This window comes from Sphaeramia orbicularis, chromosome 12 (genome assembly GCF_902148855.1).
Source record: "Sphaeramia orbicularis chromosome 12, fSphaOr1.1, whole genome shotgun sequence".
Taxonomy (NCBI): domain Eukaryota; kingdom Metazoa; phylum Chordata; class Actinopteri; order Kurtiformes; family Apogonidae; genus Sphaeramia; species Sphaeramia orbicularis.
In genome coordinates, this window is record NC_043968.1 from 40,746,634 (window position 1) to 40,773,219 (window position 26,586).

Consider the following 26,586-nt stretch of genomic DNA (forward strand, 5'->3'; position numbering starts at 1 on the left):
CTCTGTCTAGCTTGTCAGCAAAACACTGAGCAACTGGATAATTGAGACATTTTTGTCTGACAAATACCATGTGATAACCTAATGAATGGGGCATGAATGGTCAGTGCTAGCCACTGCAAAAAGAAAAAAAAAAAAGGAAAAACTACATTACTAAACACTGAAGACAGTTTGAGAGAAAAAAAAAAGCATAGAAGTGATACTAATGATTTATATTTTTATTATGTTGTACATTTCCACAATATAACATTTTCAGTTGGATACACAATCAAAAAAGAAAACAAAAACAAAACACAATCACACATACATATAATTTAATCTGGAAACCTCATATACAGACAGTGCGCCCTCTGGAATGATATCACCCACTCTGATAGATCATGACAGAAGAATGACATACAGTTGATGTAACATCAATAAATTAACTTAGTAAGGTCATGTATGGTCTTCAGTTTGTTTCTAGGATACTATTTGTTATCTCTGATTGGTTGGAGCAGACACCCATTAGCAACACAATGCCCCAAGCAACTTATTATGTGGGGGAGAGGTGAATGAAACTTGAAAATTGTGACTCCAATGCTGTGTTTGTCATGAAGACTGATCTAATTTGAGAGCGACCTGTTAAAGACCCAGCCAGTCAGCCAATCCCATTGTCCCTGACCAGTCGGTGTAAACTGAAACTCTCCGACAGGAGCAGCAGAGTAAACCAGTCACTACAACTGTGCAGTAACCATGACACACATCTTTTATGTCCCTTAATGCACAGGAAAAAATACAGCAATACATCACACAACAACAATGCATCTCTTTTTGAGCTGGAATTTCATTTCACAGACAGGAATGATACCTTTCATATGACAAAATAAAAATAAAAGTAGAGTTCTGCTTTAATACAGTGGATGTTTTCAGTCCATGAACTTGCGGTTTGGATTGGCACCGAAGAGAGCCACTCGGATTTCAGGCATCATCTGCAAATATAGAACACTCCTCAATACTAAAATACAGAAATATGGCTTTTAAGATGGAAAGTAGATTCTGGAGGTTTAAGGAGTGTTAAAATTTCTTATATTTAAATATTTCTGGGACCCAATATCATTGCAATAACAATCAGTGAAAACACACAATTAATGAGACTAACATGTCTCCAAAAACTAGCATGTAATGGTGGGTTTCTTATGTAGAAAAAATACAACCCAGTGGATATTATAAAAGCTACCCTTATTCAATTTTCATCACTAGAAGTGGAAGAAATTAAAGTTGGATGGCATAAATCAGGTATTGCTCCATTTCCTACCTGCTGAGCCATGAGGTCCAGTCTGCTCTCCAGGGTATTGGACACCTTGATTTTCCCATCGCCATTATAGATCTCAATGCCTCCAGAGCTGAAAGAAGAAACATGAAAAATACATCAAACTTAGTTATAACAGAAATGTACCTTTGTTCAAATCTGTATCTAAATTAGATGACTCTTACATATCTGGGTGGAGGAAATTGTCCTGGTCGATGCGAACCTCCAGATTGGTCTTAACAGCTGCTTTATATATAGGAATATTCCTCTGTATAGATGCCTAAAAGCAACAGTTAAACCACACATTTAATTCAGAAAAATAAATTAACAAAGATTTTTGAAAATATTCCTCACCTGTACCAACTGAAGATCTTGCTTACGACAGCGAATGGTCACTTTTGGCTCCAGAAGCTGATAGAAACCCTGATATGAAAGATTAGTGTTATGTTAGCAAACCTTGAACACTGTCCAATGTAAAAACAAATGTAGACAGTTAGAATAAATATACTAACCTGCAACATCAAACCATCCATTAGAGCTGGATACCTGGCAGGGTCTTTTGCAACATTAGCAAGCCGTTGGCGGGCCTCATTCAGCATTTCCTTGTAATAAAAGATAAATTTAGAGATTATTTACACCATCCCATGGCTTTATTATTCACATAATTCATTAGTCTTAGTTTATTTACAAAAAATATTACTGTCCATTTTAGAAGTATGTACAACAGCTTACCGAGATCATGTCATCACGGGCCTTCAGGACCTTCAGTCGAGCCTGATTCATCAGATTTGACATCTGACTGTAAAGCACACAAACAACGCACACTTTAGATGTGTTTATATATATATAAGTAGCGCTGTGCTTTGTGCACAAACCAGGGAGACGTTTACAAAACAGCCACTTTAAAATGAAACAACTAAATAAAATTACAGAAGCCGTGTGTCACACACAGCTTTTCCTTTGTTCTTAAAAAAGCAAACTAACAGAGAACATGTGTCCTGTGATGTCTAGTCATGACTCACATTTTCTTCTGCTGCTCGATCTGCTTCTCTTTCTTCTCATAGTACTCCATTATCTTCAATCTCTGAGTTTGGACCAGACGGCCCTTCTCGATGTTGAACTCTTCTTCTGCCTAAATGATAAGATACAGTTCATTTAAAGGCGAGTGATAACGAAAGTCAATTTGTTTCCCTTCTGCTGTTTTAAATTTGTGATACTTAAACAGGGTTATGTGCACACAAGATTACATATCAAATTATATAAAGCTCCAACTCAGGATCAGGATCAACTTTACTTTCCCATTCAAGAAATTTGTTTAAATTGTCTAATCTAGACATCTGATGTAAAAAAAAAAAAAAAAAAAAAAAAAAAAAAAAAAAAAAAAAAAAAGATCCATCACATAGTTTTGGATAATTCTTTATTTGAATTCAATTCAATCTCCATCACTCACTCCAGAAAATAAGTATCGTAACCCAAATATTAGTGGGGAGTGGTGTTTTTAGGTATTGTCACTGAAACGGAAGGCCAGATGACTTGGAATACAACAAACCTGAATGCCAATAGCAATACTGGTGAGTTAAGTTGCTCAGTTCTCAAGAACCATAGATTTTCTGAGTTGTGCTTATTGAGGTTCACTAACACATTTGTACTGTGTATTTAGCTCCCCCTGTGGTGGAAAGTTTTATCACTTTGGGGATTTAACAACACTAAGGGCGGCATTGTAGCACTAAGTACACTGACTAGACTGATAGGGCAACTCAAAACACGTTGCACGGGCCTGATTTTCACTAAATGTACAATATATAGGAGTCAAACTGGAGCAGTTTCTGGAATCACTTCATACTGACCAATGATCTACTACCGTTACTGTGTACATTACTGTGTGGTTAAATGTGACGGGTGCATGTGTTTATACCTTTGCATCAATCTCTTCTGCCTTCTCATTGGCCTCTTGCTCAATGAAGGCCATCATATGCTTGATCTGTAGATATAAAGAACAACATTATGACAATTAATAAGGAAAATATGACATCCTTATCAGAAACATTCAATTACAGGCATAGTTCTTCTGGGGTTTTATATGTATAATAGTTCGACACTTGATTTTTATCTGTTGTTATATTCAGATAAAGGATATTGCAGAGAGTCAGCTCCATCATACTGAAAGTCAGGAGTATCTGTCACCCTGCTGTGATTTCATTGAGTCATCTGGTTTTGCCACTATGGTGACACATTCTTCTTTCCATTTTCTTTATAAAGACTGACTACAAACCTAGAATTTATGTAGAGTTTACTTCTGTGGCCTGTTTTGGAGTTCATATGTTTTAGACAGTAGCTCACACCATGAGTCATTTTCACAAAGGTAGACTTTAACTAAGCCCTAGATTAGAGTTAGATGGGTAGAGGATTTTTGAAGAAACAATGACAGTAGTATGGAGCAGGGCAAAGTACATACCTATTTTACTGCCTAATGTCAATTCCTGGAAAAACCGAAATTGTTCTAAATCAACAATTTTTGCTTTCTTGAACTGGATAACTGCTGAATTAAATGTCAATGTAAAACTATATATAAAGTAACAAACCTTTAGCACTGGACATTGAACTGAAATAAATTAATTAATAAATATAAAACTGAAAATTAAACAAAATATAAAAATCTGGTGATTCCAGACAAATTTCGTAGCATTTTTTTCAAGGATTTTCCTTCAAAGTCAGTCCAGTTGTGCTATTAGACATCAGCTACCATGTGAGTCAAATTCTACAAATACAGATGATTTGTAAAATGTCCAGTCTTGTTAAATGACCTTTTTCTGCCTTAGTTCTAACCAATTATTTGACTTTTGATTGTGTTTGATAAAACCGTCTGACTTCAGAGAGCTAAATGTATCTGTTCAACACATCTTCTAGGTTCAATAGCTATCTGAAGTGCAAAGCAGTTGTTCATTTTGAATTATGGGTAAATGAACATCATGTTTAAAAGTACCACCACTTCAGACCATTCAGCTCTGATCTGTTCACTCCACCATACAGATTTTACTACCAGACAGAGGTGCAACTGTTTTATTGATAGAATTCTGGTACAGTATTTAAAAGGTAATGTAGGGGGGAAAATTACAAATCTGGGAGGACAACTGAGGCTGAGAATAGTTTAGACCAGTCTAAACTATCTGTATGAAACTGGCTCTTGTTCCGCATTAGGCCCTGGCATGTGTTTATCATGTGATCATTTGGAAATATGTCCCTCTGCATGTCAGCCATGACTTCTCCTGCAACAGTAACGTCAAAACACCAGATGATTTTGATATACTTAGTAGTTCTACATATAAAAGGCCCAGTCAAAACATTCCTCGTAGTGCGTTATGCCTTTTATTTGTTTTACTTTCAATGCTAGCATCCTGTAACTCTTTCAATGTCATTACATTCCACCAACACTATTTTCACAATATCACCACAAGCGGAAGCGTTTTTCGTCTTGTAATAACACACTTATGACGCTTAGACATCGGCTCGAGTGTTCCTGTTCCTGGTGAAATGTCATTTTGAAGGTTAAAACTGCTCATTACCTGCTTCTGTACATCGGCATCGCTCAGCGCCATGGTTGCAGCTGTCAAATATCCGCCCGGGCCTGTGAGGACAAAAAGACAATAAACACAAACATTAAGCCCAATGGAAGGGCCACACCCGACAAACGATAAAAACTAATTTTATTAAAAATAATGTGAGTTCTAGTCGGACATTTCTTTACCTAAAAATCACGGATGAGGGGGTTTGAATTAATCGCTGCAGTCGTGACTCGTAAAGATGTCTACGGAGGATCAGCTGATTTGCGATGTCACGTGATATTTACTTCCGGTTACGTAGCTAATCATGTGCAAAAACCGGAAACTTAAACTGTCGGAGAGAAAAAAGGAATGGTCATTTTATCAAGTTATTTAAGAAGAATTTATACATGAAATGCACTTTATCTTATGCTACAAATTTATATATAACTTTAATTTATCATAATGTTTATGATTATCTATGAAAGAAACAGAATGAAATACAACATTAATTCTATGATAGGTTATAACATATATTTCCGTTACTATTAGAGGTTCATTTCATCTTAAAATCTAATTTATTCTATCCCAGAGCAAAATATTTATCCGATTTTGTAAGTGGTGACTTTAACTGGAGAAATCTTTGTCTTGTGTCATTGATGAATATTGTCAGCTTCTTAATGTGGTGTTGCTTATATGATATTATCAGTCAATCAATCAATCAATCATTCAATCATTCAATCATTCAATCAATCAATCAATCAATCAATCAATCAGTCAGTCAAATTTAATCTGTGTAGGGCCAAGTCATGACAAAAATTATCTCATGTCACTTTACCTTGAGAGCTGGTCATGATGACTCTTAATATGTCAATTCACAGACACCTGGCCCAACAGAATCCTCCAGGAGCAAGCAATTGGTGATAGTGGCACCTTTTTTTTAATGTGCTGGCCTAGCAAAATATTATGATTTTTTTAAACCCTGCAACAAAATGGCATGTGATAGCATTGCATATGCTTGTTTAGATTTACCAGGAATATTGCTGTCTTTGTAAATCTCCATGTAAAATGTTGTTTTACCAAAAATAATGTTTGGATAATTTAATTCATTTTTGAAAGAAATTTTAACAAATGACAAAGAAAGTAAAGAAAAGTAACATATTCAAGAGAAGTTAATTAAAATAAATAATTCAATCATAATTTTCCCTCTTATTAAATTATCATTACTCATTATATTGTTTATTTTCTTTTTTGTATATAGTAATATTTTCTCTTAATTTTATTTCTGGTTAATTGTTTCACATCTCATTATTAAATTATTAGAATATGCTCAGTTCACCTTAATATTTCTTAAAACGACCCTTAGCCTGCTGTATGAGATGAACATTGTGGTCAGCATGCATGTCTCTCTATCTGTCGTTTTGTTTCTGGAGGAAAACTCAAGCTCTGTTCAATATTTCAATGTTTTTTTTTTAATCCAAACCTGCTGTAATCTATCAGTCTTTTATTGAAGTAGTTCCCTTTGTTGTTCCATTACTTGTAAGTTTGTTTTTTCTTTATGTGCTCCAAACTGATTCCAGGTGCCATTTTAATAGTCAACTCAACTCCTCTGCTCTTGAAAAGCAAACTCAGTGAAACTAAACTAAAACCAAAAGGACAAACAAATATGTTGGTGGTGTAAGAGTTTACTGAATTAAAGCTTCCTGCCAGAATTTCCAGTCTTGCATATGTCTCACCAGCAGAGGGAACTAGATCTTGGAAAGTTGAGCTTAACAAATAGCTCTTCTCCCTGTCTGACATGCATTTTCCACTCAGACTTACCACACAGTGGACTGACTGATAATCTGCTATTTGGACAGTGAACAGAACACTGTGAGCCTCCATGAAACAACTGACCTCTGTTGATCTTTCAACAACAAACACCGAGGTTAAAGTCTCTTGTCTAGACTCTAAGAGCTAAATGTTTCTTTTCCACCCATGTCAATGTTTTCCTGCATTACACTATGAAAACGTGGGGAACACACACAGACTGCTCAGCGACCAGCTGTTATGTCATGAGTGGGGTGGGTGAAAGAGAGAGAGAGAGAGAGAGAGAGAGAGAGAGAGAGAGAGAGAGAGAGAGAGAGAGAGAGAGAGAGAGAGAGGAAAGAGAGAGAGAGAGAGAGAGAGAGAGAGAGAGAGAGTTTAGCACAGCTTGTCCATCTTGTATTAGGTTGCCAGATCTAGCATGCATGTCTGCCTGCATGTTGTTTTTGTCTTCGTGTCTGAATACACTTTGTGCCATTAAACCTCTGCATCTCATCTAGCAAATTATTCAGCACCGCACCAAGAAGACCCAGGTATGCTGGATGTTTTATTTTTACTGAGGTAACTTAAAGTTTTAGCAAAATGTACAACAGTCCCCAGGTCAGGACCAGACTGTGTTTCAAATACAGAATGTCATTTTCTTTTTAGTCTTGTGTATCAAATTCTTTTTACCTATGTTGTCTGTAAACATGACAGTGTGAGGATTACTACAGAGGAATGCAGCAAAGGGCAAAATGTTACCTTATATAAAACACAAAATTCAACCAATTCTCTAACTTTGACATTCAAACTGACCTTTCCTAAAAATCACTGTTCATGCAAAGTCTCCTTCATATATAAGCACACAAAGACTGCCCTGAATCTTACTTATCATTTACTGTAATATGTTATTGCTTGGACGGGATCAATGGGATCCAATTACTCAAGTAGGCCAGTAAGTCAAGGAGGATCACAGAGGAGGAACAGTTGATTAGTTTCTCAGCAGAGACACAGACACAGCTTTGGTATGTGTGAAGGATCTGAAGGCTTTTTGTGGCCAACTTTAATGTTCAGGTCAGCCGTGTTAGTGGGATTGAAGTCTGCAGCACTTTAGACAATATGGCAGCTAGTTGGTCATTAAATCAGTGACGTCTGAGGCGTCTGTTTCAGAGTCTGCTCACTTGGGAAGGGCTGGAGTGAGACGACAGCAAGCATTTCAGTCAGTAAAGCACTACTAAAACAATCAGACTATTTATTTGAAATCTAAATTATAGAGGGAAAACAGATTTACCAGCTCTGACGGCTGTTACAAAAACCTCTGGGTATTTAGTTTTGTCAGTGCTCTGTAAGGGAAATACTTATGCAAAGCCAAATTGGGTGTTTTATTGATTTTGCAAAAAAGGTACCAGCTGTTGCGTAACAAGAAAAGGATTTTATTTTCACCTCTGAGGCAGCACAAAAGAAACTGTGTTTCACCATTCATGTATATAGCAAAGCAGTACTAGTCTTGATACTTCCCTACATATTCTTACAGTTATATAGGATCTTGTTATGAATTATCTCTTATGTTTTTGTGAGTGGAGGTGTTCTTTAAAACAGCACTGAGGTGGAATCAAATACAGTAATCTAAAACTTGTGGTTTGAAGTCAAAAATGTTTCTGAATGCAGTCACTTTATAACTCAATTTACATAATTTATTCTGCCTGACACCTGACACACAGGCAGACAGAATCCTGTTTATGATTTTAAATTAAGTTGTACATTTTTATTATCACAAGATTTAATCTAATGTGCCCCCCCCCCCCCCTTTTTCTTTTTTTTTTTCAGCAACTAATTGTTAGCAATAGTAGCACTGTTACCTTTGCTTTTAGAAGTCAATAGCACATCTGAACTTTTAGATTCACCACTTCAAGTAAGGTTAACTGCAAATGTAACAGATATTCAAGCCCCATGGAGGCTGTTAAGGGATTTGTCCTCGTTAGGGAGCAGATATTAAACACACAGGCTATGTGTTGTAACTAAACATGATACAAGTGAACACGTAAGTGTGAGTGAGTTTCTATTTTGGGGTGGGCAGGGCGCTGAATACTTTCTGTCATCAAAACTCAGACGTAGTGCTAGGGGTCAAAAGGGTCACCTTGAGAAAAAACAGTTGTACATGCATAGGGGTTTCAAACTATTTGTTTAAATAAGAATATTTTAAAGTATTAAAATTACACTTAATTCCATTTAATACATTATGAATACCTGCTTTTCATTTTATGCTCCTAACTTGATCATTTCCCACATCATGTCAAATCACTCAAATAGCTTCCACTCCTTGAGAAACAGATGGAGATGTATATAAAGCCTAAAGATAGCAAGATATGCAGGTCGGGGGATATAGATAGACTCAGATGCAGCAAAACTGAGCAGCCAGCGAGCAACTTTTTCCAAACACAGTCTCACGGATGTCACTCACAGACCTGTTACATGGAGAAGCATTTAGTCATGTTACACATGACTATTATCTAAGGAACTATAGATAGATAGATAGATACTTTATTGATCCTTTGCAGGAAATTGCTTTGTGCACAATTTTGAGAATGGGACCATAGGTTTGTACAAATCATTTAGAAAGATACAGTCTTTCAAAAAGCAATAATGTGTGATATATAATACAAACTGAGACAAAATATTGAGCAACTTGTTGGAACTAAAAAAGTAATTTACATGTCATTGACACAGACTTCTTCATGAGTAGTATGTAGTAAAAGTGACTTCTTCACTTGTTTGGCAAACAGTGCAACAATATTCATCTGCAGTTGAGTCCACACAATGAAAAAGTGGTGTTGGGAATGTTTTTGGAATGTAATAGGTTACAGATGACTTGTCATCTTGTTATGTAATGTAACTGTTCCAATCACTTTTTCAGAGTAATATAACTTGTCACCTTTGACTTTCTGATGACCTTTTACAACTTAAACAAAAAACTGAATGGGCTTAAAAGTTTTATTCATTTAAACCTTGCAACAGTATGCAACACTGTCAAACTTTATTAACATTCATTCAGTTTAACTGAAATTAGGCTTGAAATTGTTGGATTTTAAAACATATTCACCAAAATATACTGCAAGGATCAGTTGTAATCACCAGCTTTGGAAATAATTAGACCAAGTGTGATTTTTTAAATTGAAATTCAGTATTAGTCCTTTGAATTGTTTTATTATATCATGTTGTGAAATTTGTATTTAACCCCCCCCCCCCCAAATATTTCATGTATCTTGAATCAAAATTTTAACCTAAATTTAGATACAAGAATGCTTTTATTTCTTTACACTTTCACATTTGTTACTGCTTTGTCTCAAAAGTCTGATAAATATTTCCACAACTGTGGATCTGTGAAAACCAAGATTCTGATTAAACCTAATTTCATTCATATTTTAAGTGGTACTTACTGATTACAATGTCATTTATTTTGTCTGTTTTAATTCTGTAACATCCTAGCATGGAACTAATTACTTCCCAAACTTGTGAATGAAGTCCAGTGCTTATGTGAAAAGTCTCCATTGGTTTATATCATTAATATCACCTGTGTGATCTACCACTGCCAGCAGCTTTTTACTTACTTTAAAAGTAAGATAATGGACTAAAGTGCTAAACTAATATGATTTGCTTTCCCTCTGCAGCAGCCTTCATTCTGGAGGGAAAGGCCCCAGTCGAGTTCAGCAGGGCGGGCGGAGATGATGAGGAGGCCAGGTCCCTGAGTCCCAGCCATGCTGCTCTGCCTCTGACCCAGACAGAGAGCCCTGGACCCTGGCAGAGCGAGAGCCTGTTGGCTGAGTCATGGTCCACAATGGGAGACGCAGACCCTGAGGACACTAAGAGCCTGGACAGTAGTGAGGGTGCTGTCCTGGCTGGAGAGGAGAACCACTCCTCCAACTCCGACATGGTCCACCTGGAGCGTGAGGAGGCTGAGATGCTAGAAGAAGCGGAGAGGGCAGCAGCAGAGTCCAGAGAGGAGGAGAGGAGGAGAATAGAGGAGGAGGAGGAGGAAGATGAGGAGATGCAGACCAGTGTGTTAAGTGTATTGGGTGGGGAAAAGGAGCTGGTTGAGCTCAGGGAGGAGGAACAGGACCTCCAAGCCCCTGAAACTGAGGGGCTCCTGGTGTCAGCAGAGGAGCCTCACATGGAGAAAGAGCCTGCAGAGTTCATGCAAGTGGTTCCCCCAATGGCCCTGCCTCCTCTGCCTATTGTGAAGCTTGATCCACCTTCCAGCACATCCACACCAGTCCCTACAACCGGATCCTTCGAAGCAGAGGAGCTGTTGTCTGCTCAGGGCCTCCATCCTCCTTCTATTCTTGCACCGATGGCAGCGGAGCCTCCTGTACAGAGTCAAACACTCGACCACTTAAAATTCTCACAGATTTCTCTCTCTGATGCAGAGGAACATTCAGTTAAAACCTCGCAGGTGACAGCTGAGACCCCGGAGCCACAGTTCTCGAGTCCCAAAACTGGCAAACCTTCGAGCTCCACTGAGCTGCCGATGCTGCTGTGTGGAGGCGCTGCTTTAGTGGCTGTTATAGGTGTAGTAGCATATGGAGCTGTGGCCTACTGTAGAAAGTGAAAAATGTCACTTTGAATCCCCATTTACTTTTATTAAGTACATTTTGACAATCTATTCCAAATGAAATATTCCATCTCACTCTCCCACTTCTGGATTTTACTCTGTATTGTAGTTAAAATAATTTGATGTATTGGAATAATTTTGTGCTACCTCAGCTCACAGCAGAATTAATGGCCTTTATTTTTCTGTTTTCAGTAAATCTAAAAAAAAAAAAAATCTTTAAATTGTAAACTAGGAATGTAAAATCATGTAGAATTTTAAAGAATCTTGAAACTTGAAGTGATTTTGATATATTTGTGTTATTGTGTGTGTCATTATTTCACAACAGAACAACATAAAACATTATGACTCAGACACAAAGTTTTACGTTTACACACATCCTATAATCTGCCATCTATGTCACAGTGCATACGTCCATGCAACTTCAAGTAAGATGTTTGGTCAAACACTGCATTGGCTACTTAAATATGCCTGTCCATATCTTGGCTTTATGCAGTAAATGACATTAACAAAACACAATATCAAACACCCCAAAGTTGCAGTTTGTACCCTAAAATAGAACTTTAAAATGTTCAACTAACTTTCTGAGCATAATATGCATTTATAGTGTTTTATTCTAACACTTAGAAATAGAGTTCTTAGGTTTGACCCATTGAGTGACATAACCAGAAACAAAAACATATAAACAACACAAATTCATTCAACTTAAAAGTTATAAACCGTGACTCTGCATTACCCCAGAGAGAGAGCCAGACAAACCATTTCTTTGTCTTCATTCTTTAAAAGATGATTTAATTAAAAATTCACAGAAATATGTGGAAAAATAGTTGAGTTGTGACCTGAGGGTAGACTGTTCTTTTTTTCAGTTACACTTCAGTAAAAACTTTCCAGAATAGAAGTAACAAAACTTTGCCAAGTTTTATTCACGAATAAAGAAATATTAAGTCAAAATGCTGGTTGGCTGTAGTTTCTGAGATAAAGCCTTGGCAAAAAAAAACTAAAATTCTGAGAATTAATAAGAGAATGGGTTTTACTCAAAAGGAATGTTTGTGCCAGAGCTTCCAGATCCATTTCAAAACATTGTCTGTATGTTACAACACATTCGCTTTACAGGTTCTCTCTAGTGGGATATTTATAAATCTATTGTATAAATGTACAGAAATATGTTTAATAACTCTTTATCACAGGGGTGTCAAACTCATTTTAGTTCAGGGGCCACAGTAAGTCCAAACTGATCTCAAGTGGAACAGACCAGTAAAACAATAGCATAATAACTTGTAAATAATGACGACTCCAAATTTTTCTCTTTGTTTTAGTGCAATCAAAATTAAATAATAAAAATATGTACATTTACAGATTATCCAAACAAAAATGATGTGAATAACCTGAAAAAACCCGAGATTTCTTGAGAAAAATAAGTGCAATTTTAACAATATTACAGCTCAATTTACTATTTAAACATGCATATTATGGATTGGATCTACAAAGGCACAGAATATTTAATAACAGTAAGTATAATGTTAAAATTTTACTTACAAAATTTCAGGTTTTTCACATTTTATTGTTAAAGGATAGTTTGTAAATGTTAATATTTTCATAATTTAATGTAAGTTTTTACACTAAAACAAAGAGAAAAATATGGAGTTGTCATTATTTATAGGTGTAATGTAATATTATGTTTTTCACAATAAACTAAGAAAATTTGGAGTCATTATTTATAGGTTGTTATGCTATTATTTTAGTTGAGATCACATTGCCCTATATGTGGAACCTGAACTAAAACGAGTTTGACATCCTTGATTGTTAATATCTGAAGTGTAATTTTTACAAATTCATCCCGTGGGCTGGACTGGAACTTTTGGCGGGCCGGTTTTGGCCCCCAGGCTGCTTGTTTGACACCCCTGCTTTATCATATACATTGAAAATATCAGCTATCCAGCACTTTTGTCATTTGTTTTCCAAATCATCTTATTAAAGCATGGATGATATCACACATCTAATCTCTGAGGCAGATCATTTCTACAGAATTGTAGACCAGTGTAAGAGGAGATACTCTCTAATAAACTTCTCCATCCTGCCACCTGCTGTTCAGTCAACACCACTGCCGTAATACAGCATGAAAACTATGAAACGTGAATCAGGAAACACCAGAGGTGTGCAACTGAAAGGATGACCACAGATAGGCATGTGTAGCTGATTACATGCCCATAATTTAGTAACATTTAATCATTTAAAAACCTAAGAAAAACATTAAATAACCAACAGAGACAAAATGGGTAAGGGTAACAGGTGTAACTTTTTTGCCTGTATTATGAATCTATATAAATATATATACATCAATAAAAAGTACTTGAGCAGATTATGTTTAGTGTTTTATTAACCATGACATGGACATGATCACACTCTGTGGTCACACTAGCATCAACCTGATAGACTGATTATACATCAGTGGCTTTGACACTTCTTGATTTTCATCGAGTGCCAGTAAATAAAGAAGAACAATGGGCTCAGTCTGTGCTGCGGTTTGCCTGCCGTTCCCACATGCATGCAGCTATTGAATTAAGAAGGGGAAGGAAAGTCCTTCTTTATTTGGACAAATAAACCTGCACTATACCTGCTCTGTTAAACAACACATGAGTGCACCATCACACACTAATCTCTGTCTTTTTTTTTCCTTCTAACATATCCCACACACACCTGACCACATATCATACCTCAGTTTCCTGATACCTGACCTGATCACTGCCAAACAACACCAGTTAAATGTATCAAAAGGAAAATTACAGTAAAGTCATGGAAGCAATACCATTTTAATAAAGTAATGTCTAAAATGTATTAGTGCCAATGACATAAAAACATAGAAAAAAACAATGTTTGCTGTTTTTGTCACCAGTTTAGCATCTACTCTTTTAATTAAGTAAATCAATTGCACAAGTACATTATTTTTATTTATCTATTTAACCTTTTTTCAACCAGAAAGGGCTTCTTGTAACTAAAAACATCTTCTTTAGGAGCATTCATGGATTTCGACAGGGTTTGTGTTACGAGGTCAGTGTAACAGCTGAACATTCAGGCACATACACCATATAAATTATGTGGCAATAAATAACACAACTGTACATGCTGCACAGATATTAGGTCATTAATGCAATTATCCACTCTTGAAATATTGATAAAATTAGCTAAGTTTGAGGCTCTCCTGTTTACATTAGCAAAAAAAACAAAACAAAACAAAACAAAACAAAAAAACATTAGTCAAATCTGAAACAAACTTCAGAGTCAATAATTAATCAGAGATCCTCTGGGCCTAGAGGTGAGTAGTTTCTAACAAACATGGTTTTACTGTAGACTGAATGGTGTGAATATTCAGTTAAATGCTATTGGAGTGTCAGTATTTTGTTGTATTTTATGACTCATGTATTTGCCAGTTTGTGTTTTTAATTTACTGATTTCATTCATTCATTCATTTTCTGAACCCACTTTATCCTCACTAGGGTCACAGGGGTCGCTTGGAGCCTATCCCAGCTACATAGGGGCGAAGGTGGGGTACACCCTGGACAAGTCGCCAGTTCATCGCAGGGCATTTACTAATTTTTTTCAGTTAATAATTTCAAGACATTTTTCTATGTTTGGACAATAATATTAATTACTTTCATGATTTCATTCATCTGTGAGAGACCACATACAATATTAAAAATATATTAACTTCTTCAACTCCAACAGGTCTCCATTGGAAAATCTAAATGTGAAACTGTTTATAATGAATACAGTTATGGCCTAAAGTTTTACCAATGACACAAACTATCTTTTCACTAAATTTCCTGCTTCCTTTTCTTTTTCTCGATTTTTTCCCCTACATTTCTCTGAAGTAAACTGAAGAACAGTTATAAAAGGTTTAAAAGATTTTATAAGCAAGTTATTCACATTTGCACAAAGAGTCAGTTTATGTCACTGTCAAAGTTTTTGGCCAAGACTGTAAACGAGATAAATAATAGTACTTAAATTTACTCTGGATGGAGTACCTCTGAATAATAATAATAATACAGCATCAGTAATTGTACAATTTTGAGGAAAAATACACCTAAAATCATTAAAAACATGTCCTTATCCTACTCAGCGTCAACAGCTGCATACAATGTAAGGCTCCGGCTGCAGCTGAAAGGTTGTGGTCTGTAATTTATGGAACTGATCTGACAAGAGTTTCACACCAAATGGAAAGAGGGAAAGACGGAGTAGGAGAGAGGATGAGGTTTGTGGTTCTTTGTTTTTATCAGTGTGCTGCACAGGCAGGAAACACACACAGGTAATCACTCACATGCACATTTGCATGCTTGCATGCGCGCACACACACACACAAACACACACACACACACACCTACACACACACTCTCACACATACCCACACACACACACACACACACACACACACACACACACACACACACTATCAGTACCGTAATTTACTCTGACAGCGTGTTTTTTTTAAATTAAAAAACATCACATATTTTACTGGGTAAAATCAAACTGAACAAGGATACATAAAGGATTTTTATCTCAGAAGATGAGGTGAGCCACATGAAAATACACCCTCATCATGTATATATTTTTTTCATGGCGATAATCTGTGCATCTCTGTGTCTTTGTTTCCATATTGTTTCCAGCTCAGTGCTCAGGCCTGACTGCCATCACTCTTAACCAGGCTGAAAGGGGAACTTCAGGCCCAAGAGTCAGTTGATATTTAAAACTGTACACCTGAGATAAATGAACTTCTCAAAAAGCCTCTGTTTATTTGAAGAGGGGGTGGCTTTATGAAAAAAGGTGCAGGATGAATATAATAGTGATCATCGCATTCTTAACCATTAACCTTTACAATCTCATGTATCTGAAGCTCTGTTTATGACACGCTGGCCAATTGGAAATTCAAACAATACTAACTTTACTTGAAATCAGCCTCAGCACCAGAATTAGTTCATATGCATGAGGGGTGCAAAGTACTGAGGTTGTTTTGACTGCCATAATGACTTAGTGATACACTTGTGAAAATAAACAATAAATTAAAGAGAATAAAAAAATATATGAAGTAGGTACAAAACTCAAACATTAACAGGTTGAATCTAGCTTTCAAATCTACAGAAGACCCCCAAATGGTGCTGTTATATGCAGCATATGTAACTTAAAGCATTAAATTACTATAAAGTAAAGGCTGAATGTCAGAAAAAAAGTAAAATTAGGATTTATTCAGTCATTAAATTAAGTACAAATTGGTTTCACGTGTGTAACAGAGATTTTAATGTGCTGTAAATAATTATAACAATGCAAAATCATAAGGTCTGAGTTGGATGCAAAATGCAAATGTATTTTTTTTCATAGTCTATTCAGATTTTATTTTTTGATTAAATTTTTTTTTTTTTAAATTTACCAAGCATGCTAAATTTGCATATCAGAACACTTATGTACTGTTAGATCTATGAGCAAATACTATTCACAAGAAATAGTATTTCCAAAAAATTCTTAAATTCATAAATTATTGTATTTGTGATTTATTTTTTAACAAACCTTTAAAGAGGAATGTAAAGTCAGCACTGGCATATATTTTATACTTTCCAAAGGGGGAGAAAAATTGGCTCTTATCACAAATCCTTTTTATGCAAATGTTTGTATGTTTAAATTTCAATTTACTGAAAACTGTATCGCTAAACACCACCATTTATGCATGTGTATATTCCATACTTATCTCACTCAGCATGCAAATTGGTGGTATTCCTGGATCGCGTGTGCAATAAAAGAGGTTTTTGTTGTTTGCAGATTGTGATCTCCACTATGAGAGAGTGTGATGCTCAGATGTCTATCTGATCTGTGCTTTCAAAAAAGAGAAGTGTAGAGCTGTGCTCCATCATGACGTAAACAACTGTGAACAGGTATATATATGTACCTTTCCAAATACTTTACACCTGCACTTGTGTTCCTACCTGTTAGGACAGAAGTAGATTTATCTGACGACACAATCAAGAATAGAAGATGGTGAGTTATACTGGTGCTATACATAAATAAATTAGAAAACGAAAATTCATTTTTTATTTTTGCTCTTTTTCAACAAAATAATATAATATGGATAGTTTTGGGTGAAAAAAAGTCTTTTATAAAAAATGTTTTTCGATATATTTTAGACTTCCTTGGACAATGACATGAACTTCCAGGATGCGATTGATGTGATTCAACAGCATTCAAACAATTCATATTATGATTCAGGTACAGGGAAATACTGCACATACATATATATAATACACAACTACTACATTTGAATTTCATGTGTATTTGTTACTGTTTGAGTACTGTTTTTATATCTTTTTAGAGTACTCATACTATGAGACTCTGGGTCCACCGCAGCCATCACTGCAGTGTCAGATCTCCTGTTGCCTGGTCACACACCCTTCTGATGTAGCAGCCCCCACGTATGACTGGAATGACACAACTGTAAGTAGTGCACATGATAAAGTGAAAAGAAGACATGTGACTGAGATACAGGCAGATAGAGGAAACTTGTCTTTATCTTACAGCAGCAGTCCTGGACTCAGGTTATTCCTGAGGTCTCCTTGAGTCACTCTGTGCAGACAGAATCCCCTCATTTCTACACCATCTTACCACCACAGAGGAAAGGTAATCAGATTATGAAGCAAAGCACACTTGAAATTGTCTCTGGCAGCAGTTAGATAAAACTAAATTAACTTAATATCCCCAGGTCGGAAGAAGCTCAGACTTTATGAATATCTCCATGAAGCTCTGAATGACCCCAACATGGGTGACTCCATTCAGTGGACGGACAGCGGCAGTGGAACCTTCCACTTCATCTCAAAGAACAAGGAGAAGCTGGCAGAGTGCTGGGGCCAACGCAAGGGGAACCGCAAGACCATGACCTATCAAAAGATGGCACGGGCCTTGCGAAACTACAGCCGAACCGGTGAAATCATCAAGGTCCGCCGCAAACTCACGTATCAGTTCAATCCTGACATCCTGCACAGGCTTGGCTCTGCACAGGTGCCAATGCACCTGCCCTGCCACCCTGCACAGGAGGAGGCCCACCCCCAGCAGCCACACCCGCCCGAACAGACCTACTGCAGTTCAGCAGCACCAGACTGGCACAGCTGGTATGGACACTACCCACTACAGGAAGACTACGACCTGGCCTCCAGCTTCACTTCACACACCACAACCAAGCTCTGAGCTGAACAACATTTCAGCCACAAAGGACAGAAGTCACTTTAGTCATGTCACAGTGGGACTAATAAGGAGGATTATTTGTTGTGTTTCAAGGGAGTATGGTTGTAAATTATTTGTACATTTTAATTTCTTAAGTACAATATAAAATAGGATATCCTTAGATTTAAATGAAAACATGCTAATGTGCCACAAAATGTACTTTGTCTCCACACTTCACCCACACTGTAAACTCAACAGTCAGCTCAGCTGTATTTAAAGAATAAATTAATGCTGGGTAACTCAACCGTTACGTTCTTCCGTGTATCTTTTATCGTTAAACTGATGAAATGAACATAAAACATCAACTCTTACCTGTATCACTTTGTAATGATAATGACATTTACAATGAGAGACACCCACATTGGTCTTGAACACAATGTTTTCCACCAGTACACAAAGCTACAGTTTGTGTAATTTATATTATAAAATAAATAATGTTTTATATGCCTCCTGTTGTTACAAGAAGCAACCAGGTATAAGCATCCTGTATAATTATTTGTACATGCTGAAATTTCTCTTGATAAAAGCTGTTTGTTTATTTATGTTAGAAATATTTTAATGCCATGATTATTTGTAGTTCTTCAAATGCTGTTTCTCTTATTTTCTAAAATCTTTTGAATATGATCAATAAATGGATTTTTCACTATTGCATGGTTTTGTTGATCTATCATACTGGATTTTGTAAGTCAAAGTAGACACATGCGTTGATGTCCAAAACATGGCTGTTGAAACACTGCATGAAATATGACAACAGGCAGAGTAAAAAATATTGAATTAATACACATCCTGTGAGGAAAAATATGGCACCAAGTGTGTTTTTCCTGAAAAGAGAGCATTGTGTGCCGCCTGCCTCCAGGCCAGGTCTTATCTTAGTCAGCGGGGAGGATGTGGTCAGTGCTGGGACGCTTTGTTGATGGGTTGACTGGTGCTGGTGTTGGGCTTTGTGGGATGGTGGTCATTGTTCCTGTGAGCCCAAACGTGTGGTGTTATGAAGACAGACACTTGTGTGGGGGGTATAAGAAGAGTCTGGGTACAGCAGAGGCTCAAACTCAGTTTTCTCCTAAACTGAAAGGACTGTTGTGCTAATCAGTGATGGTAAATAACAGTTTTTCTGCAAGGATGACATTTCTTAAAGATGTGTTTAAGTACAAATTAAAGATACAGGAATGACTGTGGTCAGTAATGGATGATTTTTCTCAACCAGAATTCTTTTCAGGACACACAGACAGATTTGGAGGTGATTTTAGAATTCCTAGAGGAGTACTACCGGGAAAATACTGGAGAAAATGGTAAGAAAATGTTGAAAGCATTAAGTCAGTACTTTGATCTGATTGTCTCTTTAAGTGATGTTTCGCTTTTCCAGCGGACAAGGTGTACTGGACTTCAGGTGTGCCTTCGAATGAAGCCTCATATGAGCAACACTGGACGTGCTATGAGTCACCTGTATGCACGCACTATCTGTTTTACATTTTCTGTTTTTTCTTTGTGAGACATGTTTGCTCAAGATATCCTACTAAATCCTTTAACCCTTAATTTTGTCTATCATCCCATCATCAGAACATCAAACCTCCACTTCAGCCCTTGTCATTACATGATGTCTCTGCACACACAGGGACATTGTCTGAGTGTGGGTCACTGCCAAACTCTGAATCAACAGTACAATTAACTAAACACCAGGCCACAGCAGCGGGGAGTGGTGAGTTCTCCTTTTTTTGGTCACTAGATACTGTTATTGCCTCAATAGCTACTAGCCTGAGGGAAACAATACCAAGAGAGCAAATAAGAGACCTTCCCTTTACTGTAAAAACAATGGTGCTGTACATGGCTTAGCTAGTAGCTCTTTTTTTACATATCTATCAGATAACCACAGTGTTTACAGCTTTACGCTCTCCACTAAATGGGATCCCACAAGTGAAGAGATTTTCTGGGAATTGTTGTCTTTGAGGAAATGATTAACTGAAACTGTTTTGGCACTGCTCACTGTGATGTTCCTTGTAGTCTTCATCATGAGGCCACAAAAGGATAACTTGCTGTTCCTGTTATTTAATATTTGCAGGTAGAAAGGTGCGTCTGTTTCACTTTCTCTTTGAGATGTTGGAAGACCCTGCTATGGCCCACTGTGTGTCCTGGGTCCCAACATCCACTGGGGTTTTTCGCTTCTCCTCCAGGAATAAGGACCAGGTGGCAGCGCTGTGGGGACAGAGAAAGGGCAATAAGAGGCCCATGACTTACCAGAAGATGTCCCGGGCACTCAGGAACTATGCCAGATCTGGAGAGATCTTCAAGGTGAAGAAGAAGCTCACCTACCGGTTTAGCCAAAACACTCTGATGCTTCTACAGAAGTGTAGCCGCAAAGATTTGTAATGTAAAGTATATTATGTACAATTTATATTCAGTAAACTCATTCCTATGATGAAAGCAACCTTTTCAATGTCAAGAAGACTTAACTTTTATAGTGTAACAAAGAGGATGTCATCATTTTGCATTGCTATTCAGTTTGTTTTGTATGTGATGAATAAAAAAAAAAATAAAATAAAAACACATATACACAGTCATTAAACATTAAAACAGTAATCAGTTTGGATGCTGTTGAAAAGAAAGAAAATAAAGTAAATAAATGTTTAAAATCCACATGGAAAATATAAAAGCAGTAAAACCAGTGTCTGTCTTCATTGTGCATCTATCACACATTAGGTTACTTATTTGACATCATAATCATGTTTGAAATGACATCGAATAATAACTATTCTAAAATTCTAAAAGTCACAAAATGTTTCCTCCTGAGTCAAATCACATCAAAACCTTTGTGTAAGTTGAGAGCAATGATTATGTTTATAATTATCTTTGTGGATAATTATTCACTGAAAACTGAGGAAAAATCATAGCTCATCCAGTATTGCAATGTCAGGGTTTCCACGAGTTGAAGGCTTTTTAAGACCATTATTAATGCATTTTAAGGCCTATTTCAAATCACTTCATATGGGGGTTGGACTTAATAGTCCATGGGCTAAGAAGGGTCCTCATGCACCCCCCCCTACAGCTTGACTTCTTTGGTATATTATTATACCTATAGGCCTACTCTATCAGAAAAATTATGTTAACATGAAATTAACTGGTTCACACTATCCGTATTTGACCTTTGTAATATTGTTACATCACCTAAGTATAGACTGGTAAACTAGGGGTAGGGGAAGTAAAATTGATTATATTATACATTTCTATACTGAACCTCTAGACCAGTTATATATCAATTTAAAGCTCTTGAACAACTCTATACAATAACACAAATCAAAATGGGTATATTATCATTGATAAACAGATTTAGGTCAAAAGGTCATATGTACTCCAGGGAAAGTAAAACTGTAATTTTTCTCATTTCAGAATACTGTTTTGGCAAAAAAAAAAACTAAATATATCTAACAGGGAATTCCAAATTATCTTAATTGCATGAAAGTTTAATCAAAAATATATCTGCTGGTAATTCAAGTATAAAATATACATGCAGATATAGTACATGACACTTAAACTTTCATGCAATAAAGATAATCATATTCATCATAATCATCATATTCATCACATTCATCACATTCATCACATTTATCATATTCATTATATTCATTACATTCATCATATTCATCATCACATTCATTACATCCATCACGTCCATCATATTCATCATATTCATCATATTCATCACATTCATCATTATCATCACATTCATCACATTCATCATATTCATCACATTCATCATATTCATCACGTTCATCATATTCATCATATTCATCATATTCATCTTTCATAATTTTCATCACATTCATCAAATTCATCACATTCATCACATTCATCATATTCATCACATTCATCACATTCATTATTTCACCATATCCATCATATTCATCATTTTCATCATATTCATCATCATATTCATCATCATATTCATCACATTTATCATGTTCATCACATTCATCATATTCATCACATTCATCAATTTCATCATTTTCATCAAACTCATATTCATCACATTCATCATATTCATCAAATTAATCTAATTCATCACATTCATCATATTCATCAAATTCATCTAATTCATCACAGTCGTCATATTCATCACATTCATCATATTCATTAAATTCATCTAATTCATCACATTCGTCATATTCATCACATTCATCATATTCATCACATTCATCATATTCATCATATTCATCATTTTCATCATATTCATCTTCATATTCATCATCACATTCATTGCATTTATCATATTCATCACATTCATCGTATTCATCACATTCATCAATTTCATCATTTTCATCAAATTCATCATATTCATCACATTCATCAAATTCATCAAATTCATCACATTCATCATATTCATCACATTCATTATAGTCATAATTTTAGTCATATTCATCATCATATTCATCATATTCATCGTTTTCATCACATTCATTATCATATTCATCATATCAATTATCACATTCATCATATTCATCATATTCATCACATTCATCGCATTCATCACATTCATCACATTCATTATTTTCATCATATTCATCATCATATTCATCATCACATTCATCGCATTTATCATATTCATCACATTCATCGTATTCATCACATTCATCAGTTTCATCATTTTCATCAAATTCATCATATTCATCACATTCCTCAAATTCATCACATTCATCAGATTCATCAAATTCATCACATTCATCATATTCATCACATTCATTATATTCATAATTTTAGTCATATTCATCATCATATTCATCATATTCATCACATTCATCATATTCATCATATTCATCATATTCATCACATTCGTCACATTATTCATCATATTCATCACACTCATCATATTCATTGTATTCATCACATTTATCACATTCGTCACATTCGTCACATTCGTCAGATTCATCAAATTCATCAAATTCATCACATTCATCATATTCATCACATTCATTATATTCATAATTTTAGTCATATTCATCATCACATTCATCATATTCATCACATTCATCATATTCATCAAATTCATCTAATTCATCACAGTCGTCATATTCATCACATTCATCATATTCATTAAATTCATCTAATTCATCACATTCGTCATATTCATCACATTCATCATATTCATCACATTCATCATATTCATCATATTCATCATTTTCATCATATTCATCTTCATATTCATCATCACATTCATCGCATTTATCATATTCATCACATTCATCGTATTCATCACATTCATCAATTTCATCATTTTCATCAAATTCATCATATTCATCACATTCATCAAATTCATCAAATTCATCACATTCATCACATTCATTATAGTCATAATTTTAGTCATATTCATCATCATATTCATCATATTCATCGTTTTCATCACATTCATTATCATATTCATCATATCAATTATCACATTCATCATATTCATCATATTCATCACATTCATCGCATTCATCACATTCATCACATTCATTATTTTCATCATATTCATCATCATATTCATCATCACATTCATCGCATTTATCATATTCATCACATTCATCGTATTCATCACATTCATCAGTTTCATCATTTTCATCAAATTCATCATATTCATCACATTCCTCAAATTCATCACATTCATCAGATTCATCAAATTCATCAAATTCATCACATTCATCATATTCATCACATTCATTATATTCATAATTTTAGTCATATTCATCATCATATTCATCATATTCATCATATTCATCATATTCATCACATTCATCATATTCATCACATTCGTCACATTATTCATCATATTCATCACACTCATCATATTCATTGTATTCATCACATTCATCACATTCGTCACATTCATCACATTCGTCATTTTCATCACATTCATCACATTCATCATATTCATCACATTCATCATATTCATCATATTCATCACATTCATAATATTCATCACATTCATCACATTCATCATATTCATCATCACATTCATCATATTCATCATATTCATCAATTTCATCATTTTCATCAAATTAATCATTTTCATCATTTTCATCAAATTCATCGTATTCCTCATATTCATCACATTCATCATCGCATTCATCATATTCATCATATTGATCATTGTATTCATCACATTCATCATCACATTCAATATTTTCATCATATTCATCACATTCATCATATTCATCATATTCATCACATTCATCACATTCATCATATTCATCATATTCATCGTTTTCATCATATTCATTATCATATTCATTATATCAATTATCACATTCATCATATTCATCACATTCATCATATTCATCATCACATTCATCACATTCATCATATTCATCATATTCATCACATTCATCATATTCATCGTTTTCATTATATCGATCACATTCATCACATTCATCATATTCATCAAATTCATCACATTCATTATTTTCATCATATTCATCATCATATTCATCATCACATTCATCGCATTTATCATATTCATCACATTCATCGTATTCATCACATTCATCAATTTCATGATTTTCATCAAATTCATCATATTCATCACATTCATCAAATTCATCGTTTTCATCATATTCAGTATCATATTCATCATATCAATGATCACATTCATCTAATTCATCACATTCATCACAATCATCATATTATTCATATTCATCATCATATTCATCACATTCATCATCACATTCTTCATATTCATCATATTCATCACATTCATCATATTCATCACATTCATAATATTCATCACATTCATCATATTCATCATCACATTCATCATATTCATCACATTCATCATATTCATTATATTCATCACATTCATCATATTCATCACATTCATCATATTCATCACATTCATCACATTATTCATCATATTCATCACACTCATCATATTCATTGTATTCATCACATTCATCATATTCATCACATTCATCATCATATTCATCATATTTATCATATTCATCATATTGATCATTGTATTCATCATATTCATCATCACATTCATCATTTTCATCATATTCATCACATTCATCATATTCATCATATTCATCACATTCATCACATTCATAATATTCATCACATTCATCACATTCAGCATGTTCATCATATTCATCGCATTCATCATAGTCATCATATTCATCACACATATATTCATTGTATTACTCACATTCATCATATTCATCATATTCATTACATTCGTCATATTCATTACATTCATCACATTCATCATATTCATCACATTCATCATATTCATCATATTCATCACATTCATCATATTCATCACATTCATCACATTCATCATATTCATCACATTCATCACATTCATCATATTCATCATATTCATTATATTCATCACATTCATCATATTCATCACATTCATCACATTTGTCATTTTCATCACATTCATCACATTCATCACATTCATCATATTCATCACATTCAACACATTCGTCATTTTCATCACATTCATCATATTCATCACATTAATCACATTCATCATATTCATCACATTCATAATATTCATCATATTCATCACATTCATCATATTCATAATCATACTCATTATATTCATCATTTTCATCATATTCATCATCATATTCATCATATTCATCATCACATTCATCACATTTATCACCTTCATCACATTTATCATATTCATCATATCCATCACATTCATCATATTCATCACATTAATCATTTTCATCACATTCATCACATCCATCATATTCATCATCACATTCATCACATTCATCATATTCATCACATTCATCACATTCATCACATTCGTCAATTTCATCATTTTCATCAAATTAATCATTTTCATCATTTTCATCAAATTCATCGTATTCCTCATATTCATCACGTTCATCATCATATTCATCATATTTATCATATTCATCATATTCATCATATTCATCATCACATGCATCATATTCATCACATTTATCATATTCATCATACTCATCACATTCATCACTTTCATAATATTCATCACATTCATCACATTCAGCATATTCATCATATTCATCACATTCATCATATTCATCATATTCATAATATTCATCACACTCATCGTATTCATCACATTCATCATATTCATTACATTCACA

The 26,586-nt window shown here is 34.9% G+C and overlaps 4 protein-coding genes across 7 annotated transcripts; 3 read left to right on the top strand and 1 right to left on the bottom strand.

Annotated features, from left to right (window-relative positions):
* Positions 1 to 200: 200 nt before the first annotated feature.
* Positions 201 to 5,137, bottom strand: atp6v1e1b (ATPase H+ transporting V1 subunit E1b). The gene is made up of 10 exons (XM_030151070.1): positions 5,031 to 5,137; positions 4,849 to 4,910; positions 3,201 to 3,266; positions 2,308 to 2,417; positions 2,018 to 2,084; positions 1,798 to 1,887; positions 1,640 to 1,708; positions 1,471 to 1,565; positions 1,292 to 1,379; positions 201 to 965 (listed from the first exon to the last, which is right to left on the bottom strand). The coding sequence occupies exons 2-10, from the start codon at positions 4,879 to 4,881 to the stop codon at positions 903 to 905; spliced, it is 681 nt and encodes a 226-aa protein (XP_030006930.1). The 5' UTR covers positions 4,882 to 4,910; positions 5,031 to 5,137; the 3' UTR covers positions 201 to 902.
* Positions 5,138 to 7,008: 1,871 nt separating this feature from the next.
* LOC115430826 (bcl-2-like protein 13) lies at positions 7,009 to 11,498 on the top strand. Of its 2 annotated transcripts, none has more exons than XM_030151067.1 (2): positions 7,009 to 7,163; positions 10,278 to 11,498. In XM_030151067.1, exon 2 carries the CDS (start codon positions 10,445 to 10,447, stop codon positions 11,213 to 11,215), a length of 771 nt encoding a protein of 256 aa, XP_030006927.1. In that variant the 5' UTR covers positions 7,009 to 7,163; positions 10,278 to 10,444; the 3' UTR covers positions 11,216 to 11,498. The 2 variants fall into 2 exon arrangements, with proteins under 2 accessions (XP_030006927.1, XP_030006929.1); XM_030151069.1 differs by having other exon boundaries at positions 10,281 to 11,498.
* Positions 11,499 to 13,125: 1,627 nt separating this feature from the next.
* On the top strand, positions 13,126 to 19,064 carry spic (Spi-C transcription factor (Spi-1/PU.1 related)). Of its 3 annotated transcripts, XM_030151064.1 has the most exons (7): positions 13,126 to 14,263; positions 15,342 to 15,464; positions 17,021 to 17,236; positions 17,383 to 17,464; positions 17,568 to 17,689; positions 17,773 to 17,872; positions 17,955 to 19,064. In XM_030151064.1, exons 3-7 carry the CDS (start codon positions 17,234 to 17,236, stop codon positions 18,434 to 18,436), a joined length of 789 nt encoding a protein of 262 aa, XP_030006924.1. In that variant the 5' UTR covers positions 13,126 to 14,263; positions 15,342 to 15,464; positions 17,021 to 17,233; the 3' UTR covers positions 18,437 to 19,064. The 3 variants fall into 3 exon arrangements, with proteins under 3 accessions (XP_030006924.1, XP_030006926.1, XP_030006925.1); XM_030151066.1 differs by lacking the exons at positions 13,126 to 14,263; positions 15,342 to 15,464 and adding an exon at positions 15,734 to 15,781; XM_030151065.1 differs by lacking the exons at positions 13,126 to 14,263; positions 15,342 to 15,464 and having other exon boundaries at positions 16,723 to 17,236.
* A 594-nt stretch (positions 19,065 to 19,658) lies between these two features.
* spi2 (Spi-2 proto-oncogene) lies at positions 19,659 to 20,836 on the top strand. Its single transcript, XM_030148337.1, has 4 exons — positions 19,659 to 19,761; positions 19,836 to 19,915; positions 20,030 to 20,168; positions 20,529 to 20,836. The coding sequence occupies exons 1-4, from the start codon at positions 19,659 to 19,661 to the stop codon at positions 20,834 to 20,836; spliced, it is 630 nt and encodes a 209-aa protein (XP_030004197.1).
* Positions 20,837 to 26,586: the final 5,750 nt, after the last annotated feature.

What these genes read in the sequence shown, in the direction of transcription:
- spi2 (XM_030148337.1), top strand. Translation starts at nt 19,659, where the DNA reads ATGATTTTTCTCAACCAGAATTCTTTTCAGGACACACAGACAGATTTG. An exon ending in GGAAAATACTGGAGAAAATG is followed by an intron (nt 19,762 to 19,835) that starts GTAAGAAAATGT and finishes TCGCTTTTCCAG; the next exon opens with CGGACAAGGTGTACTGGACT. An exon ending in GGCCACAGCAGCGGGGAGTG is followed by an intron (nt 20,169 to 20,528) that starts GTGAGTTCTCCT and finishes TAATATTTGCAG; the next exon opens with GTAGAAAGGTGCGTCTGTTT.
- spic (XM_030151064.1), top strand. An exon ending in ATGACTGGAATGACACAACT is followed by an intron (nt 17,690 to 17,772) that starts GTAAGTAGTGCA and finishes TTTATCTTACAG; the next exon opens with CAGCAGTCCTGGACTCAGGT. An exon ending in CTTACCACCACAGAGGAAAG is followed by an intron (nt 17,873 to 17,954) that starts GTAATCAGATTA and finishes TAATATCCCCAG; the next exon opens with GTCGGAAGAAGCTCAGACTT.
- LOC115430826 (XM_030151067.1), top strand. Translation starts at nt 10,445, where the DNA reads ATGGGAGACGCAGACCCTGAGGACACTAAGAGCCTGGACAGTAGTGAG.
- atp6v1e1b (XM_030151070.1), bottom strand. Translation starts at nt 4,881, where the DNA reads ATGGCGCTGAGCGATGCCGATGTACAGAAGCAG. An exon ending in TGGATGGTTTGATGTTGCAG is followed by an intron (nt 1,709 to 1,797) that starts GTTAGTATATTT and finishes CTTTCATATCAG; the next exon opens with GGTTTCTATCAGCTTCTGGA. An exon ending in TGGACCTCATGGCTCAGCAG is followed by an intron (nt 966 to 1,291) that starts GTAGGAAATGGA and finishes CTATATTTGCAG; the next exon opens with ATGATGCCTGAAATCCGAGT.